The sequence below is a fragment of the Helobdella robusta genome, assembly GCF_000326865.2.
Source record: "Helobdella robusta unplaced genomic scaffold HELROscaffold_2, whole genome shotgun sequence".
NCBI classification, from domain to species: domain Eukaryota; kingdom Metazoa; phylum Annelida; class Clitellata; order Rhynchobdellida; family Glossiphoniidae; genus Helobdella; species Helobdella robusta.
In genome coordinates, this window is record NW_008704083.1 from 3,996,301 (window position 1) to 4,017,178 (window position 20,878).

At 33.1% G+C, this 20,878-nt stretch overlaps 3 protein-coding genes across 3 annotated transcripts; all 3 read right to left on the bottom strand.

The window, feature by feature from the left end:
• HELRODRAFT_160323 (hypothetical protein) lies at window positions 1-1,062 on the bottom strand (the record flags this gene model as incomplete). Its single annotated transcript, XM_009017291.1, has 1 exon — window positions 1-1,062. One exon carries the CDS (start codon window positions 1,060-1,062, stop codon window positions 1-3), a length of 1,062 nt encoding a protein of 353 aa, XP_009015539.1.
• Window positions 1,063-7,296: 6,234 nt separating this feature from the next.
• On the bottom strand, window positions 7,297-11,413 carry HELRODRAFT_188284 (hypothetical protein; the record flags this gene model as incomplete). The annotated part of the gene is made up of 9 exons (XM_009017292.1): window positions 7,297-7,991; window positions 8,245-8,773; window positions 8,980-9,222; window positions 9,302-10,017; window positions 10,089-10,149; window positions 10,528-10,645; window positions 10,914-11,018; window positions 11,106-11,199; window positions 11,288-11,413. The coding sequence occupies 9 exons, from the start codon at window positions 11,411-11,413 to the stop codon at window positions 7,839-7,841; spliced, it is 2,145 nt and encodes a 714-aa protein (XP_009015540.1). The 3' UTR covers window positions 7,297-7,838.
• A 1,367-nt stretch (window positions 11,414-12,780) lies between these two features.
• Window positions 12,781-19,649, bottom strand: HELRODRAFT_106040 (hypothetical protein; the record flags this gene model as incomplete). The annotated part of the gene is made up of 16 exons (XM_009017293.1): window positions 19,248-19,649; window positions 18,921-19,127; window positions 18,174-18,331; window positions 18,004-18,107; window positions 17,787-17,884; window positions 17,447-17,543; window positions 16,949-17,073; window positions 16,666-16,776; window positions 16,197-16,282; window positions 15,798-15,882; window positions 15,524-15,644; window positions 14,638-14,812; window positions 14,426-14,552; window positions 13,565-13,755; window positions 13,033-13,188; window positions 12,781-12,916 (listed from the first exon to the last, which is right to left on the bottom strand). Exons 3-16 carry the CDS (start codon window positions 18,323-18,325, stop codon window positions 12,781-12,783), a joined length of 1,764 nt encoding a protein of 587 aa, XP_009015541.1. The 5' UTR covers window positions 18,326-18,331; window positions 18,921-19,127; window positions 19,248-19,649.
• Window positions 19,650-20,878: the final 1,229 nt, after the last annotated feature.

Below are 20,878 nucleotides of genomic sequence, written 5' to 3' on the forward strand. Positions count from 1 at the left end.
TTACTTCTTAAAGGGATCATTTCTCGGTGGGAGTTGAGGAGGAAGGTCGAATTTTGATTGGGTGGAAATTTGGGAGATTGGTTCGGTGGAGCTAAATTTGTTATCTCTCAAATTTGATTCACTTTTGTATTTATTCTTCTTTAAAGTGAATTCGCTTGGGCCTGAATGATTAAACTTAATTGGGTCTTCAGAAAAAAGTAGCTGGCGAGGTCTGATGGCTTGTTGCTTTTCCGGAGTTGGAATCGTTCTTGGAAGCCCGACTTGACGTTGCTGCGAATGTGTAATGAGCGGCTCATTGAAATCTCTAATGAATTCGGTGGCTGACAATTGTTTTTTGTTTCCAAACTTGTTTTTCCGCTCGAGTGTTCCAACCGATTGAATTCTGACTTCGCGGTTGACTACCAGAATGCCACTGTTACTACCTCGTCTTCCACCAACATCTCCATCCTCATCTCCACCGAGTATCCAAGCGGGCTGCGTTGATTTGGCTGGGAGATGTTTCGGTAAGGTGGATGATGCATTCACTGAATTAAACTGTTGGTGGCGGGGTAGTTGTTGAAGATTTTGGGTGGTGGCTGTTGCTTGTTGCTCTATCTGTTGCTGTTGACTTGTTTTTGGTTCTATTGTTTTATGTTTTATTTGACGTGGAAATGTTAAAAATTTACTTTTTGTTTGGCTCGGCTGTTGTTGTTTAGGAAATAAATTATTTTCGCCTGAATAATTTTGATAAGTTGAATTTTTGATAGGTAGTTGATTAGACTGTTGTAATATTTTCTGGTTGAAATTATTTTGTTTAACAGGTGAATGTTGTTGCTCCATGTGGCAGGCACGCGTTTGTAAATAAGCTAATTTTTGTTGTCTCTGTTGAAGTGATGGTTGTGGCTGCTGGGGTGAACTTGGCTCCCTGACGACAACACTGACAAACTGGGTCTCGTTGTGCTCCTCTTCAAAACTGCAGACAGACATACGCTTGGCAATGGGCGGTTCTTTCATCTTTCTACGCGGTGACGATGAACGATGAAGATTGGCCTCACTTCTTACTCCCTTCTTCAACGTATTCATCGCCGAGTGTTTTAGAAGATTAAAATCAAATAAAATTTTTGAAGGTTCATTTTGAGAAGATTATTATTTAAAAATATTTGGCAAGTTTATCATCAAGTAACTATTAAAAATGAAAATTCGTTGGATTCATTTATTCAATTCAAAAAGAATATATATGTAACGCTAAAAAGCAAGACCAAATGATTATGCGGCATTAATTAGTATCATGCTAATTGTTGAATGTTAGCTTGTAATTTTCGTAATGATTAACATGAAACGATTGCAACGTTACAAAATGCCGATTGTTCCATCCGAAAGCTCCAACCATTGAGAAGTTTGATTATATAACAATTTTTAAGATAAATTAATCATTTAATGTTTGTTACACATAATAACAACTACAGTACTAATAATAAAATTAATAACTAAAACTCTTTTATTATCAATAAATCAATAGGGGAAATGAAATAAAAACAAAAATAGAATTTCCTAATAACAATAATGATAATAATAATAATGTTCAAATTGATAAAACTATTTACAGATAAGGAAATGGAAAAAAAAATAACGTTAACAAGCACCAGCATTTTATGTAACCGAACTATGGCACTTTTTGTTTATTTCTATTACAACGCACTAACATTAAAATGTATGTATGTATGTATGTATGTATGTATGTATGTATGTATGTATGTATGTATGTATGTATGTATGTATGTATGTATGTATGTATGTATGTATGTATGTATGTATGTATGTATGTATGTATGTATGTATGTATGTATGTATGTATGTATGTATGTATGTATGTATGTATGTATGTATGTATGTATGTATGTATGTATGTATGTATGTATGTATGTATGTATGTATGTATGTATGTATGTATGTATGTATGTATGTATGTATGTATGTATGTATGTATGTATGTATGTATGTATGTATGTACGTATGTACGTACGTATGTATGTATGTATGTATGTATGCATGCAAGTATGTATGGGTGAGTGTGTATTATATACCTCAGTACAAAAATATGCGTGTGAACGTACGTGTAAGAACTCGTGCATACGCGCCTATTTGCATTCTGGTATAAATTCACACTAAATTTTCTGCAAATATACGTCTGAACAGCTAAACAATTGAGGAGAATTAAAGACTATATGAGAGTTGAATTATTATTATTATTATTAATTATTTTTATTTTAAGTATTGTTGTTTTATTATTATTATGATTAGTATGATTATGTCGACGTTGTTGCCTTTTACAATTGAGATTGTAATACTATTTATTATTGTTATTATTATTGTTATTTATATTGAGTTGTTGTTTAACGCGAGGAGTTGACGAAACATTCGAAATTATGTAATGTTTTACATTAAATGCGTTTTTGTCGACATGTCGTCAGTCATAACGTGCCAGGTAATGAAATGAACGAACATCACAAAACTTTCAAGTTTCGTACTCAAACGTGTTTCTTCAATTTGTGCTCTATTTCTGGTTTACACTGTTCAACCGTTTAATTTCATTTCATGCTGCGTTTGTGGCTGCGTGTTGTGCCGATCATTTTTGGAAATTCCCCTCTCCCGTTCCAGTAGTCAATTTTTTTGAAAAACTCCCGTCAAATATTTTGATATTCTTCAAAATCTTGACCTTTCCGTCCAAGTTGTCTAGATCCGCCACTGTAAGCGGCCCTACGAAGGTAAAATACTTTTCAATGCGGCCCTCACAGCAAAAAGTTTGCCCACCTTTGATCTAATTTATTCCCATCGGACGTTTCGTACTAGCACTGAGCATATCTTATATGGTACAGCTGACCTGTTGATTTGGTTGGTTGGCTATTGTTTCTCTCGTTCTCACTTTCTCCATTCTTATTTTCCTGTCCTGTTTTTCCATTTCATCCATCTGACGTCATTCTTGCTTTGCATCTGACTGCTACTTCCGTTGCGAGTGGAATGACTACACAAGTAGCAACTCTACTCTTACCTAACCTCCGTGTCTATCTATTTCAAAATACATTCAAAACATTTCACGCCACGGTTACCATGGCGATAATATTAGTACTGTTACGAAGTACTGTAACTTTATATTACTACTGCAACTGCAACTGTGCATTATATTCTTGTTATGGTTCTTCATATTTTGCTACCTTGTGACTTCTTTTTAAATGATTTAAATAATTTTAATAAAAAAAAATTATTAAAATGATTTAAAAATATCGAAATATGTTTTATTCAACGTGTTGTATATTTTTTATTAAATGAAATTTATTTTTTTTATTTCATTAACCTCCGCTCACATGTTCTTCAATCAAATTATATTCCTGTTACTTTAATTTTATAGCTTTGATTCGTTACCAATGAAAGAAAGTTATTTGGAATTCATTTCAACAAGCCAACATATTTAAAATAATTTTACACTGAATTATTTAACTGGGAAATATTTAATTACAAGTAAACCTCAGTTCGGTCGTCGTGACGTTGTTGAATACTTACGATGGCGCCTCACTCACTCACTCACTCACTCACTCACTCACTCACTCACTCACTCACTCACTCACTCACTCACTCACTCACTCACTCACTCACTCACTCACTCACTCACTCACTCACTCACTCACTCACTCACTCACTCACTCACTCACTCACTCACTCACTCACTCACTCACTCACTCACTCACTCACTCACTCACTCACTCACTCACTCACTCACTCACTCACTCACTCACTCACTCACTCACTCACTCACTCACTCACTTACTCACTCACACACTCACTCACTCTCACTCACTCACTCATGCTTGGCACTCTATAAACATTATTTCATCATTATCAGTTTGTTAATCGTACTTTCAAATGTTATAATGCTATTCATTCTTTTGTTCATTCATTCGCTCATTAGTTCGTTCGTTTGGTAATTCATTTGCTCATTCATTCATTCATTCATCCATTCATTTATTCATTCATTCATTCATTCATTCATCCATCCATTCACCCATCCATCCATCCATCCATCCATCCATCTATTCATTCATTCATTCATTCATTCATTCATTCATTCATTCATCCATTCATTCATTCGTTAGTACATACTTACGGTTAAGAATTTTCGTGTGTTTGTCTGCATGCAAATCATTTTGTGTTGTGTGCCTCTGTAAAGAAAGTCTAAATATTGAATTATTTATGGCTCATTACCGATAAATTGCCCAAGACATCTTGGACCAAAAACTTCAGGAGCAGACGTGCGAGGAGTGATCCGGACAGAAATCTGACGGTTCGCCAACCACTCTAACTTAATAAAAGTAAAAACTCACAACTTCAAAATTCAAATAAAATATCGGCAACCTGCTTCTCGAATGGGGAGGTTGGCGGTTGGCTACCATCTGGGAGGAGGTGTCGGAGGAAGATGTAGAGCATGCAGGTATATCGATTCATTTTAAAAATGCTGGATTCCAGGTTAATGAACATACAATATATGTCTAATTGAAAACTTCATTAAATCATTTTTATATACTTTATGCTGTATTTATTTTTTTTATCAACTTTTAACTTTCAAAGACTTTTTGTTTTAGAAATGACGTTGAGTTTTTATTTTTATTGAGAGGAAAAACTTATAGTTCGAGGTTTATTAAGTTATGTTACAAACTAATGATGCTGTTAATTTGGAGATGATCTGTAAGTTGTTGCTTGGAAGGAGTTATTTGTGGTTGGTTGGTTGGCTGATTGGTTGGTTTGTTGGCCAGTTGGTTGGCTGGTTGGTAGTGAATTTTATTGAAATGATATCACAAATTTCAAGAATTTGAATTTTCTCCAATTCAAACAAATGATATCAATGATCAAAAACCGCAAGTTGCACTAAAGTTGGATGAACAGTAGTTAACAAATAAAAATTGAATGAGGTATAATGAAGATAGAGATTAGAGTGTGCTGATGTCTGCCTTCTACCTTCTTACACGTTAAAAGTTCATTGAATCGTATGAAATGTCGAATCGAATGAAATGTGGGTCATCTCGATTCACACCGAGATACTCGGTGCATTTATTTTAACACCAATTTGTTTACTTAATCAACTTTCATTCGTTTATTTTTTTCATCTGTCTATCAACCTATTTCTTTATATCTATTAACATTTGAATAATAACATAAAGTTTTTAAATATCATTCAGCATTTTCATAGTCACAATTCCAACAACTGTTCAACCAACTGATCATTAACATTAATCAATCATGCAAGCAATCAACCTTTCAAGCAAGCAAGCATACAATTAATCATTTATACAACTAACATTCAAGTTTAACATTTAACTGACATTTAAGTCGATACGGTCAATGAGCAATTAAATTATATAATGAAGATTTTAATTGCATACACACATTCATCTGCGCCTTGATCACCTCACTTCACATCCCCCCATCAAGGACATCTTTCGGTTATTCCGGCGCCAGTTGTTACAATTCTGACTAAGGTGGGTCATTTTTTGCAATGTATGACAATAACATAATTATTATTTTATGCCTACATCGATAATGCTTGGGTCATTCATTTTTCAAAATTTCTTTTATGAGGGCCTACTAAAAAAATAATATTTCTTATTCAGTTTTAACACAGCAACTAATTCACATCAAACATCATTAGTCAAATAACGCAATGATAAGTCAAATAATGATAAATGTTTATGTCATATGAAAGTTTGAAATAACATTTTTGCGTAATTTGAAAAGTTGAAACATTGGACTGTCAATTATTCAATTCAACGTATGAATTGGATAGATTCCCTTCTATACAGATATGTTTCTTATGTGGTTCAACCAACAGTGACATGCTTTGAGATGTGAGATAAAAATAAATTAAATTTATTAGTAGACATAAAAATTTATAAGCATTTTACTTTTTAATGGCAAACAAAAATTTATAATGTTTGACTCTAATTTATGGTTAAGTGAATTGGATAAAATCAAAATGTGCTATCTCCATCGTGTAACTTCATACAATCTTTAGATCTTTAATAGTTCGGCTGACGCACAGATTTTTTGTAAAAATTTTCAGCTATACAAAAAATAAAGATAAATTTTAGAGAAGGGATTCAATTCAAAAAGTTTTTTGTTTTTACGATTTGAAAGTTTGGGGGTATAAAATCTTTGAAATACTAATTATGAAATAAAATGTCCTAATATAAATTATTTATGAAATGAATCAGTTTTAAAAAAGAAAATTTTCTGACAATCATCAGTGAAAAAGATCGGCAACAATGACAGCAGACTACAAAAGAGCCAACACAATGGAAATATTTTTAGCTATGAAGAAGTCACGAATTTTCAATGATTAGAAAATTTTCAGCGTATTGTAACAGTTTGATTGGAATGAAAGTTATGCGTGTCTTCAAAAGTTATTCATTCATCTGCCTGTTTGCAAAGAGTAATGTCCAAAGGTAAACTTAAAACTACAATTTATCTTAAGATTATTATTATTGATATGAAATGTAAACGAAGCAAGCACACACAAACAAACATATTTTTCAACGGGACTTGTTTCTTTTATAATCGTATTACATTTTTTTCATAATTGTTACTAAAACGTGTTAATCTGGTCACTGCAGCGCTTTGATCTCACATATCTCGTACATGATGAGTGTTAAGATCGGTTCCAAATCGAGATTGTTTCATACAGTCGGGCCAAAAACGTCAAAACTCCTTGCACCAACAAGCAGCCAAGCTTTGTTTCTGTGTGTGTTTGTGTGCGTAATTGCGTTGTATTTAGTAGTTTTTCTACAAAGCTTAAACTCGAGTAGGAAGTTATAAGCTTCGCAGTACATTCGCGTGTGCAAATAAACATATATATATATATATATGTAAGTATGTATATATATATATATATATATATATATATGTGTGTGTGTGTGTGTGTGTGTGTGTGTACACAGTATTGTATGAATTCTACCGAATTGTTGGCCTTAATCAATTTAAAGTTTGTCTTTTCAATTTTCCTTACTAGAATTTTTTTGGAAATTGTTCACTTTATTGCAAATAGAATTATTGTCCAAGTTCATCGTGAAAATTTAATCAAACTGTGTTTGATTCTAGTAAAATTCTAGTAATGAGAATTGAAAAGACAAACTTCAAATTGATTAATGCCAACAATTCGGTAGAATTCATACAATACCAACAACGATTTTAAACGCCAGAAGACGATCGATTAGCATAATTAAAACAAATGCAGAATAAAGTTAAACCGGCAGATAAAAACAAACTCATAAAAATAGTAATTGTAATTTATTTATAAACCTGTCCAACATAAGTGCATGTGCGGTGCAATGATCGTAGATTATGTACAATGTACATGCTACCGGTTAGTTACGTGACTAACAAAACTGTTATTGCCGGTCAATGAAGTACAAACACAAAAAAGCGAATGGTTAAATTAAAATCAAGTTAATTCAGATAATGATACACAAATTCATTAGATTAACTAATTCATATCAAGAAATAATTACAAAGGAAACATAATAATGATAAAATATTATTAATAAATCAGGGATTAATTTTAAAGGATGACGATTTATGATCGTGACAATGATTAAACACGTAATCAGTCGCTTATGTGATGAAACGTTTGAACAAACATCTCACAGAACGTAAAAGTTAAATATAATAGAAACACGCATTAAATTGTAAATAATCAAAAATAAAATGCAAAAAAATACTTTTTACATATTGAACGATCCCATCAACATCACATATAAAATATAGACATGACATCAGCAGCATGATACCATTAACATTACATCATAAGCATCCCATCAAAGCTGTCTCTGAGTCGCCTTCCACAGCGGTCTCGAGGCAGTTGCAGTTGCTCTTCTAACACTGATGGTCTCTTTGTACTTGCCATAGGACGACGATTTTGACAAGGAGATGTAATGATCGTACAACTCTTGCATTGCCTGCTCTTCCAACTAACAAAAGTTAAACAAATTTCTGTTGTAGTTAATTTTATTTAAAAACACTATTTCTTGGTACATCGATAATAATTTTCTGATAGTTTCCCGATGTCCCGATCCGAATGTTTCTCAAAAATATCACACATGCTTATATTAATAAAGAAAAAGACAGCACATTTTAGTAGTTTATTATTATAGTACCAAAAAAGACTTAGAGAGCCACGGGAAATAAATGCAATTTTGAAAAGAAATTAATTAGTTGTTCAACCTGAACAAGATGCAAGCTTTTGTTTTCCATCCGTCTGTTCTCTTCTTCTTGTTTCTTTTCCTCGTCCAAGATGGCGCTAAACACTTTCCCGCCACTGCAAGTTGTTTCAGTGGATGAAAAGGAAATTGGACTCGTATGCCAAACCGACGACGATGATGATGATGCTGCTGCAGTGATATGATTTTGTTGGAGTGAGTCACATTTTGAAGTAGTTATGAGATGTGATGTTGCAACTGATGTTGACGATGTTGACAGATGCTGTGAAGTGTGAGCAACTCTATTAGAAGCTGGGTGAGTGGAGGCGCTTGAAGACTGTTTGCAAGTTGTTAGTTTGCATGGCATCTTCGTCCTGTGTAGAGCAGCGGCCGTGGCAGCGGCAGGTGACGCTTGTGCCTGCATGGATATGACGTCCTTCAGCGACGGAAAATGTTGGACGTTCACGTTCGTGCTGGCAGTAGTGGCTTCTGATGCACCGAGTTGGCTGGTACTGGATGGAACATTTGCTGAGGCGCTGGTCACCAAAATTTTCCTATGCAACGAAAATTACAAAAATTATTACAAGAAAATATGATCTCAATTTATTTATTTCATTTCTTACTCTGAAAATTAGAAAAATATATTAGAGATACTTAAAACAAGTCAAACAAGAAATGAGGACAAATGAAACAATTTAAAATGGTTCTCAACAAAAAAACACACAGAGATGAATTTGAGGAGAATGACATTCATTCATACCACGGCAAAGATGCTTTCACGGAACTTTTCTTGCAGATTTCACTGAACTTATCAGAGGCACCAGCTACATTAGCTAGGGTGACGTTGTTTGGATGGAGAGCAGCTGAGTTATCAGCATTGTTTGTGTGGATGTTAAGGAAGGGGACGCGATGAACAGCAGCTGCACCAGGGTCGTCAACACTGGCAGACATGTGACTCTTCATCTCCCTCTCTGCTCTCTTGCGATCCTTCTGGGATAACTTCCTGTTTGAGTAATATGTGTATGAAATGGAAAAAATAAAATAAATTATGAAAGCAATACAAAAATATTCAAAAAACATACTTGGATTCAGTTTTAACAATTTTTATTGATTTGGGTTGAATTTTACGAGTAACATTTTCTTCTTCCATAATGATTTGCTTTAAAGAGATGCCTTTCTCGACAGGTGTACTAACATCTATATTCGACACGAATTCATTGACGATCGGATTATGGCACCGCATATTGATGTCATTATTGTTGTTGAGGCAAGTTTTCAAATTGTTGCACGTCGTTAGAAGCACCTGAATGAGATCGGATGATGCTGCAACGGTTGCATGACTCAATCGAACAGCTGAGCAATCCACGTGTCCGTCACCATCACCACCATCACCACCACCACTATCACTATCAACATTCAACTTCTCTTTTATGGCGCCAGAGCCCCTTCCATCAGCATCTTTCCTCTCCAACTTGTTGTTATTTTTGTTGATGTTCAACATAAAATCGCCAGCATCAAACGAGTTAAAGGCCTCATCTTGGATCTCTTCTTTCAGACCTTCATTCACAAAAGAACCTTCTAATGGTGATGACGTCGCAATGTCGTCATCGTCAGTGAAGGAATGTTCCGACATGCTGGATTTTGTTCTTGGTCGACGTTTCTTGTGTTTACCACTTAAATATGCATGCGGACTCGTCATATTATCAACCTCTTGGGATGATGCAGTCTCCTCTGATTGGTCACCCAGCAACGGCACGTGAGTGTACGGCCCAATAGCACGATTTCTTCCGTGTAGAATCTGATATTAAATGCACACATCTTACCATATCTTTCTACGAAGCATGATTGCGAATGCACAGTTTAACTAACCTTCTCTCTGTAGCAGGCTGAAACATCTTTCAAAAGACTCTCCTCCATATATTTGAATGCTCTGGTTGCAGATAATATTTATCATAACTTATATATTCGTGTCTACATGCATGAATGAGTACATGTACTTAGAAACCCATCAAAGTATTATATTTTTTAACTATTACAAAAAAATCATTATATCAACTGATGCTTATATTTTTGAAGCATCAATTTCTGAGAAGCATAAAACATGGTAAAAAAAATTTATTCGGAGCATCACGAAAGCACTGGAAATATGAAGATTTACATTGGAAAGTTCATTGTGCGTGAAAAAACAACACCCATGTAAACTTCAAAAGTTTTTCCATGATGTCGTAATTTATAATATTTAAGCTTCTGTGTACATTTTAAAATACTCTGAAAATTAGAAATTATTTATAGGGAACATAATTTGAACCCGATTTCAAAGAGTATGGCAATGTTGATGGTCATGAACTCCAGGCACTTGTCCTTCAGCTGTGTGGCATTGCAAACGCTGGACAGATGGAAGAGGTTGCACACGTTCTTCAAGGTGACTGCAGTTACCATCAAACAATACAAAATACTTTGTGTCAACCATCAGACTTGACCAAAAAGTATTCAGCAGGCTACGCACATTATTATAAACACCACAAAAAAAGCTAACATCAAACGTTGCTATGTGTAATTGAACCAATGAAAACTGACTACTGTCAGCAATGAAACAACTCAAACAAGATTGGATACAACGACACTTGCATAACAGCAACCAAACAGCAGAGGCAGAATTGATCTATCTGATGGAGAATACAAGAAACGTCTAACAACCCATCTGAGAGAGTTCAACTTCAATGATGCTTTGGAGCCTGGGAAGCAAGTACTGATCAGATGCAACCAAACAATGACACAACAGGTCCAAGTCATATGAGGCTGCATGGGTTAACATAATGATGAAACTTATTGACAACTGCATAAACATGAAAGGTAATTAATCATTTCAAAACAACTGCTACTAACACGATCCGTCAAGAGAGTCGTAATATAAATAGTGAAGAAGAACATGGAAAACTCTGCTCTCGATTGCCAGTTTTATTGGAGCCATGTTGTTGGTCTGAAGACAGATGAATAAATAAATCTCAAAATGATTTAAAATGAAAAATGCAGATATGAATAAATGGCAATAGAAAAAGAAAGCCAACCTCCATCCAGTGACTAGCAAACATGCTCCTGAAGTACTCCATCCTGGCGACAAGGACGCACTTGTGGCAGGAAACCTCCGCGCCATCTGATGTCGTTATGCTGACATCTCCCAGTCCCTTCCTCATGCTGTTAACAAACGAGCAACGTTTCAAACCGTTACAGTAGACAAATGTTGATTAAACATTGAACGTCGTAAGAAAATAATTTTTATAAATTTTGATCTTCACTTCAAGGATTGTCATTTGAGTATGTACAGGTAAACGAGACTCGCAACTGATTTTCAATTTATTTCGTTGTTGAAAACTTCAAAATTGCCATACTTCAGTATGATCAACAATCATATATAATGGGTTACAAATGAATGTAAACAAAGCATGACTCATTATTGATGGTGAAGGGCTTTTGCAGCTCCGTTGGGTGGTCCCTGCCTGGAACCCCCTCGATCCTTCCATTCACACACCTCACCCGATCCAATCTGAACAACATTAATAACAACAATTATAGTAGTAGTAGTAGTAACAATAATAGTAATAATAATAATAATAATAATAATAATGTTGATGATGATCCCAATGAGGAGTTAAATAACACCGGGTTGAAATGGTCGAAATGAAAATGATTGAAAATTTTTTGTAATGAGAGTAAACCTTAATTAGGCAAAAATAATCATAACCATCTGAAAGCAGTTGAAAATATGGACGACAGCGACAACGCAATAACAAACCTTGTAACACTTAAACATAGTTGATAACATCACAAAAAATTGCGTGTCAGCATTGCTAATATTCTCACCTTTTCACAAGACTCTTAACTCCGTACATTCTCGCTAACATTTTTAAACTAGAGACAGGATCATGTGAGAAGCCATCATTACTTTTGTTGTTGTCCTGATTGTTTCTGCTCTGTTTTTTATGTTTGTTTTTCTTATTAGAGTTCAGATTGACTTGTGTATTCTGTTTCATGTTGTTCACTTGCAGAGGCAAACTTTTACTGCTTCCCTTGTTGATGAGAACATTATCAACACTTCTACCAGCTACCAGCAGATCAGAACGTCCAGAGTACAAAAACTTCAGCATTTCTTTGAAGATCAATTCAGATGCTCCATGCAAGTCTACTGTCACTTCTGTTGGTTTCATTGAAACGTTGTAAACTATTATTTCAAAGCTAGTGTTCATTTATTATTATTTTATTATTATTAATATCATTAACGTTAATAGTAATAACAGTAATGTGATGATATCATCCTAGCTACCGTTCTGATGTGCAAGGAGGTTCCTGTTCTCCTCATGAGCACGGAGATTGTTCTGCTGCTGCTGTTGACTGAAGAGGTTGAAGAAGTGGTCGCTGCCTCGTGATAGTATGAACTTGTGGCACGCTTGTGAGGTCCTTCCAAACTATTGAACAGTTCAATTATTGAATAAGAAGAGGTAGTTGATGAAGCTATGAATAGAATACGATGAACAATTCAATGGATGTTTTTTATTAAATATTTCTAAGATATCGTAAAACTCTCAGTAGCAACCTTGATAATGACGTCATGAACACTATCATCTTCTGACGACTCCAGCAAGAGATTCATGAAGTCATCATTCACTGTTGACTCCTTCAAGACTGGTACATTCCACGAGCTGATTGTTGTGATTGAAATAATCATTGGAAGAGTAATAGATCAAGTGATAACTGCTTTAAAAGTAATCATTCTAAAAAAATTAACTTTACATAAGCTGTTTACAATCTTACTAACTTGGCATTAGGGCTGGCTTGCAGCACGGCGAAGTTGCTACCCTTGTCGTCAATGGCGACGTAAGTAGCCCTGTGCACCAATGCCACTCTCTCAATCGGCACGTCAACTATTGGCCTCCTGTCAATCAACTGCTGGAGGGTGTGGCCTAATGTAGAACTGGCCTCTGAGTGTGCGATGAAAAGAAGTGTAAAAAAAGTTGAGAATTCATCCACTAGAATTTATTTCTATTATTTATTTCAATTACGTTTTTACGGATTAAATTTTATAAAAAAAAATTACTTGTTATGTAATAAAAAACTGCAGCAGATCAATAAAGTTATAATGCTTTCGTTAATAAAGGAATATAAATAAATGCATTTATATAATCGATTAATAATGTTATGACACTCGTGATATCCGATAAATTTATTAAACAATATTTAATCGATTTAAATAAAGCATAACACCAAATAATACTTATCAGAAATTGTGTGAAAAGATATATGGATGGTAACCTTTCTTAGCAGACATGATGAACGGTACTGGATAGCACGAGGAGTTCGTTCGTGGTGATGCAGATGTTTTTGCTTTTGGCACTTTACCAATAAATGCCTCACCATCTTTCGTGGCAAAAATGACACGATCAGACAAATGGGAAATAGAAATGTGTTTGACGGTCATTGGCTTGCGTGGAGACCAAACAACCTGACGAGTCAACCTGTCCTCATCTGTCCAGAGGAACACCTAAGTAAATGTTTCAACAAATCAAAACAGTCCTTCAAAATCTAGTATATACAGTGAAGGCTAATGAAACCAGCCACTTATTAGGAACAAATCTTCAGGAATGTAATAAAATCCTATAAAACAGGTATAATTTAGTTTCTTTGATGCTTAATCTGACAAAATGAATACAAAAACGACTTAATCAGACGACAGAAGTTGTGTGGCCACAAATAAAAGTCAACCGCTGACAAAAAATATTTAGTTTTCTTCCTCTCTTGCTTTTCGTTTACTAAATACATCACAGTTTTTTTCTAAAAGTGTTGGGAGGTCTCTTTACAATTGAATGAATTTTGCTATAGTGAGGTACGTTAACTGCATTGCTAAAGTGTGCAGTGTTTAATTTCTTTCTCATACATTTAACATTTATTTTAACAAAATTGACTCATCATAATGAAAAAAAAATTTAGAGCTTGTTGAGTTCATTGACTCTGAAACATTTTTTGAATGATAATTTTTGATGATTTTACACACAAGAAGCAACATGCGTTCCACATTATACATTACAATCCGCAGAATACATTACAATCCACATTAAACATAATAATCTACGTAATACATTACAGTCCCCATTATACATTAATTAGATCATGGAGATTGTAGATGAGATAAAAATCTTAAAAAAAAACTCCACAACCTTTCCTGCGGTTGTTAGAAACACCACGATGATCCTTGAAGAGATATTTTCAAAAGTTTCATCCGCCATCACTGATCGATCCAGCCTGCCGCCACTCACAGCCATCTGATCTATTCCCAACAGTCTGCAAAAAACATCGAAACCAACATTGCATGTCGTACATAGACATGATGACGACGACAAACACTTGACAGCAGTTACAAACTGACTTGGATACAATTCTGTTACACTGATAGTCCTGGAGAAGGAAAACATCCCCCTTCGTCGTCATGGCAACCGTCGAGGCATCAGACACTGCAACCAGTGACAGTTGAGTATCCATGATGAGGCTGGAGACTCTGCGTGGCTGATGAATGATTCTCTCTGCCTCAACTTTCGTGTGACCTTCGAAATTCGCATTACTAAAAAATACAATGCGTTATTAATAACAGGGCTATAAAGTGCTAGAGAGGGTATGTTTTAAAATTAAAAAACTTCTCAAATTTTAAAACTAAGGAGAAGATAATATTTGCAGAGAAAAAGTTGTTGACTTCCACAAATATATAACGTATCAAGAAAGCCATGTTGTTGTTGCTGCTGCTTTATGACTGTAGATGATAATAAAGACAATTTATATGTTTCAAGCACAAATGAAATTTTTTAAGGTTTAAAGGATAAGGAAGATTGTAATGCAATCACTGGAAAATAGCTTAGCCATTGATGAAGTTGTATGTCGTTAATGAAAATCTAACTTAATTTTTTAACATTTTTATTTAATGAAATTATGTATAATTCAGCTTAAGGCTTTGTCATCATTATTTATTTATTTTAAAATTTAATTTTTTTAATTATGTCATAGAAGCATTTAACTGAATTATTTGTTGGTTAAAGTCTTTTAAAGTTTTTTTTAAAGTTTCACGCAGAATGCGGATGTTGTTCAGTTCACAGTTCAATATTCATATAAATGATTTGGCTTGAGACCTCAAAACCAGCAAATCGGTTTTCATTTTACATTTCATACTTCTCATTTTGTCATGTATTTGGTGATAATTAGAAAAAATAAACATCTTGGACGAAACATCAAATAAATAAATAGTTAAAATATAGCAACCTAACAACCTAACTGGCCTGCATTGAATCCATGCGTGTAAATGCCGTCCTTCGTTTGAATGACGACATGGTACTTCAGCGACCAGACGCACCTCACCGACATGCCCTTCATCAACTTACCAGTGAACTAGTAAAATTGAATTTAAATCAATCATTTATTCAGATGTATATCATGAAAATAGTAAAAATGATCATTAAATTGATCTAGTCAACAACAAAAGCAACAACAGCAACAATAGCAACAGCAACAATAGCAACAGCAACAAAACAGGCAACTGACTTGTTTGGGGATAAGCAACTTGTCAGATGGATTAGGAAGGCAGAGTTGATGAAAGGTGTTCATGCCGCAGCAATATATCACTCCACTGTTTTGGTGCAACAAAATTAACTACTAGATGAATGTATTAGAACAATGCTATCATCATAATGAATGAAAACATAATATATTCAAACATTTTAAGTTCACCATGAATTAAGCAGTTGAGTGCCCTGTTTTACAATTGAATATATGTATAATGTATATACTTTTTAGATATGTGATCCATAATTATTAATTCAGATTTTAAAAATCAATAATTTCACCAAAGAACTTTTTCAGTGTTATCTAATCAGATGATTATCATTGCAAATATCAACAAAAATGATAAAGAAAACATTGCCTGAAAAGAAGACAAAAGACCTTTCAGAAAGAAAGAAAGACTGATTGGAACTTGCATCAACCCAGACAAATTTTTCGTGAGCCAATGCATCAACATGTTTTGGAGCCTGGTATGGTTATAGCAAGTATGAAAAAAATGATTAATTAATCTTATTAATTTGTACTTGAAAATGATGGCAATGATCAATATCATAATTTCCATTATTTCTAAAAAAACTAATGTTTGCGTTTTGTTTTATTGATATATATGTCATAACCAAAATATTTTTTTATTAAAATAATAACAGGTAACTATAATCAAAACATTTAAAACATTGTAGAAGCTGGATATTTTATATTGCTTTGATTTAGGCATTGTATTATAAATCATCGTGATCTGTTATATTAGATAAATAGACGTTTGATGAGAAAACACACAAACGAACACCATTTCAATGTAACGTAATAAATATTACAAAACCGATGTGAACATTTAAAAGAGAAATCTTACGAGGCAAGCCTTCTCGTCCCCATGTCCCAACCTGCCTCCCAGTCCATGTCCACAAGTGTACACCATGCCTGAGTTGCTCAGGAAGATGCAGTGGTACGTGCTTATCGAAACCTGGAAGGTGGTTCCAATTGGCTTCAATCTTTCATTTGTGTTCTTATAACTTTTTTGAAAATATTTCTTTGAAAATGTAATAAGCAGCAACACATGCCAGTTTAGTCTTACTATTATTATAATTAGCGTTAGTGAACTGTATCATTGTCAATATATCACCAATAAGATTAACCATTTGAATGTGAATATTCCTGCAATGAAACCAGTCGACAAGATCCGCCACCTTTCTCGTCTGCATGTCCTCGTGCCCCAGGATGTTGTTGGGATTGGAGCCCCAAGTGAAGCATTCATTCAGACCTTGGATGTAGTAATAGTAATAATAACATCATACTAGCACCAATGCAAAGATAATGAAACAGCATTCAGCTACAAATGTAACATTCAGACTTTACATCATTGTAACATCATTGCAACAGCATTCAACTACGAATGTAACATAACAAAACTAAACAGAAATGTAACAGGAAGTCAAAGCCAACAGTTGTTAGATGAAAGAACATATTTGGTTGTTGTTTATAAAACAAATATGTAAAAAAAATGTTTGTAAATTTGTATACTAAAAAGTTGGCACAAAAATATATTAATAAATTTAATTGAACAATTTAATCTGGCTGCTACAATGAATTCTTGAGCTTTTCAACAGAAACAGCTATTAAAAAAATATAGGAACCTGTTTTGTCAAACTCAACCCAAGCTGGTCTGTCCTTGCAGAGGATGTCTGAATACATCAGCCCTTCCTTGTCTCTCTTCATCAAGTTGCATCCATTCTATCCAAAACAAACAAATAATAAACCTTTTTTATTGGTGTAATTAAAATTTATCAACCTTAATTAATTAATATCAATTTTATTATTTAAATCTTATATTAAATAAGATATCATTGGCTATTATTATAATTCTTATAATTTCACAAAGAGCAGAAACCTGGCCCAACAAAACACGGCCCTGTTTTATGGTTATGCTATGGTTATTTATAGTAGCCGCATTGGTAATTTAATCAATGAATCAACCTGAATAAGCAGGTGAGCGGTGTGCAGATGTCCAGTGAAGATGGCTCGATGCAGGGGAGTCCAGCCTGACTCCCTGTCTGATGCATTCACATGGCTACCTAGATTAAAAATTATTACATCACATCACAATGGTTTTTTCGGGAAATCATATAAAAAACAACTAAAAATAATTTCAAGTACATTTCAGGAATTTTAGTCAATCAGTGAAATAATTAACCTTGTTCAATGAGCCATTGAACTAGTTCACTTTTACCTTGGGAAGATGCAATGTGCAACAAAGTTCTGCCAAACCCATCACTTAATTTAATTCCACTTGGGAATCTGGCAGGAAATTAGAAGAAAAACTTGCACAAAGTTGAAATAATTTTAAGGAATGCACATAACCACCTAGATAAATATTGGATGGCCTTTTCTCCATCAGTGCAAGTAACATACGACACCAAATGCTCAATGATGTTATTTTGCAGAGATTCACTTTTAAATTTGTTCCTTTTAACCATCTCATTGATCCCCTTCCTCTTGGATTTGCTGGCTTCCATAACATCCTGCACAGATTAACAGCATTAATTAATCTATTATTTGTACGCTAATAAAAAATATTACAACAAAATGTAAAGCAAAACAAATTAATTGAAAACTTCAAGGTTTTCAAAAGATGATGTCCATAATTGTTTAAAAATTGGTGCACATATAATTGAGACCATCAGAAGTTGTTATAGGGAATTTATTTGAGAACATGCTAAATTAGAGGCTTGAAAAACATTTGAATAATATTATGATGAAAAAATAAATCTGCTTGATCATGTCTAAAAGTTTGCGAGAATTTGTGTTCTTGTTGTTTTTTAATTTAAAATTAGTATTACATTAAAAAAAACTTGAACAAAATGTCATAATTTTTTATTGCTTTGAACAACTCTTTTCTCAAGTTGTAAATAAACTTTGAAATTGAAACAGGGTTTTATAAAAGTATCAAGAAATTAATTTGTCAATTCTATTAGTGGGATGATTTTTTAAAAAAATATAAAAACACCACAACAAATAAAAATTAATAATAATATAACAATAAAAAGATAAAACAAATATAAAATAATAACAAATATAAATAACACATAGCCAGTCACACCACTAACTAACTGAAACAGTGTAGGGGTGTTTGGTGTTAAGTAAATTATTATTATTATTACTCCATTTTTAATGTCAGAGGTTTAACTTAACAGTGCAGAGATATTACATTTGGAAAATGAAAGAAGTATGAATAAAACAAATTTTGAAATGTTAAGTCAGTCATTTCATTTTTTTAGTCCCATTGCATCATTATTAATTATATAAATATATATTATATATTTATTTGTTGAGTTTACTTTAACTTTGTTTAAAAAATAAATTAATTAATATTTATAATTTATTCATAATAATTAATATTATTAGCACTATTAATAATTATGAAGATTATATATATTATATAAATATGCATTTTATAGCAAAACATGCTTTCATGGACTTATTGGTTTACTTAGTTTAGCTGAGCAATACAGGTAGCCATAACATTAGAATAGTTACTAGTAAGCCATGCTCGCAACTGCCAACATGTTAACTGTTTACGTTTAGCGGATAAATTTTAGGCTTTTAGCCTTTAGCTTTTTTTAGCTGAATGGGATGTCAGATATCAGATTAGCTAGGGTAAGTAATTTGTAAAAAAATGAGACGTTACGAATGACAAAGAGTTAGCATAAAAAGCGAGTTCTGCAAGCAAGTTTCATCAACTATATTACAAATTTGATTTTAAAAAATATATAACATGGAGAAATTCTTAATCAAAATAAGTGGCCACGACTCTTTACGGCGAACGATAAAACAATGTATTTACAAAATACAAAACACTAAAAGTTATCAATCCATAGAAGTTTAAGATGCAGATTTTAAAATGTGTTGGCATCATGGAATTATATAACTGGAAGCGCCCTACCAGCGTTTTAACATTGAAAATTTTTTTCAACGGGCAAGTTACCTCTGGAAGCAAGTTCCTAAAAATTAATTATTCATGAGCATTTTGATTTATTTTTAGAAAAATCTGAGATATAATTAGAAAAAATCTTGGCCTTCCCGAAGTTATGTTAATGACTCTTTGCCGATCTACATTCAGCTCGTTTGTTAAAATTTATTTCGTTTTCAACATTCCGTGAAGTTTTAGGTTTTATAATGTGCCGTATTTAATCGTTAAATTAAATAGATATTGCCATTTTTTTGATGCATCGGAAAAATCGAAGTTCGTTAGCGATCCTCATTTTTCTGAAATAAAGATTTCTTCATTCATTTTCCCAGCACCCACGAATCACGATGATTAGACATTTTTTTAGAGTAAGAATCATTCCTAAATTAAATTAGAATCTAGAAAACGAAAAGAAGTGGGTAAAAATTTTATTGTAAAAATGAAATGTTATTAATATTTAAAAAATATAACTCGTGATCAATTTATATTGTTATAAATAAATTAATCAACTAATAATTTTTAAATTAAGGTGTAATTCCTGTGCATATGTCCTAAACTAGAATCTTTCAACACCCCAAAGCTTACAATACAAAGGAATATTTGCTTTCAACATAACATACCAAAACCAAATTTAATCACAGAGGAGGTTTTTAAAATTTCTTTTGGTAGTAAAAGCAAACAATCTTTTTTTTTCTGTTTTAATTTTAAATGCTATGATTTATATATAATTTATTAATATATTAAATTAATTATATAATAATTTGTTAAAATCAAATTCTTTAACTTAACTATTTCAACTGTAATTGACATTAATATATTAAAAAAATAATAGTTTAATTAATATTAAGCTAACATGAAATTCATTATGCTATTGATTTAATTAAATTTTATAAAACTGTTGATTTTTAATAGAATAGGTATGGAATGTTTAATAATTTTTAGTTTAACATTACTATTTATAAAATAACCCTGAAGGTGCTAGATCATGAACATGTATACTTTTATATTTATGTGTAAATTGTTATATTTCTTGCTTGTTGATTATAAAACATCTATGTTGCTATAATTAGTAATTAACTTAACTCGTAGTTAGATCAGTCTT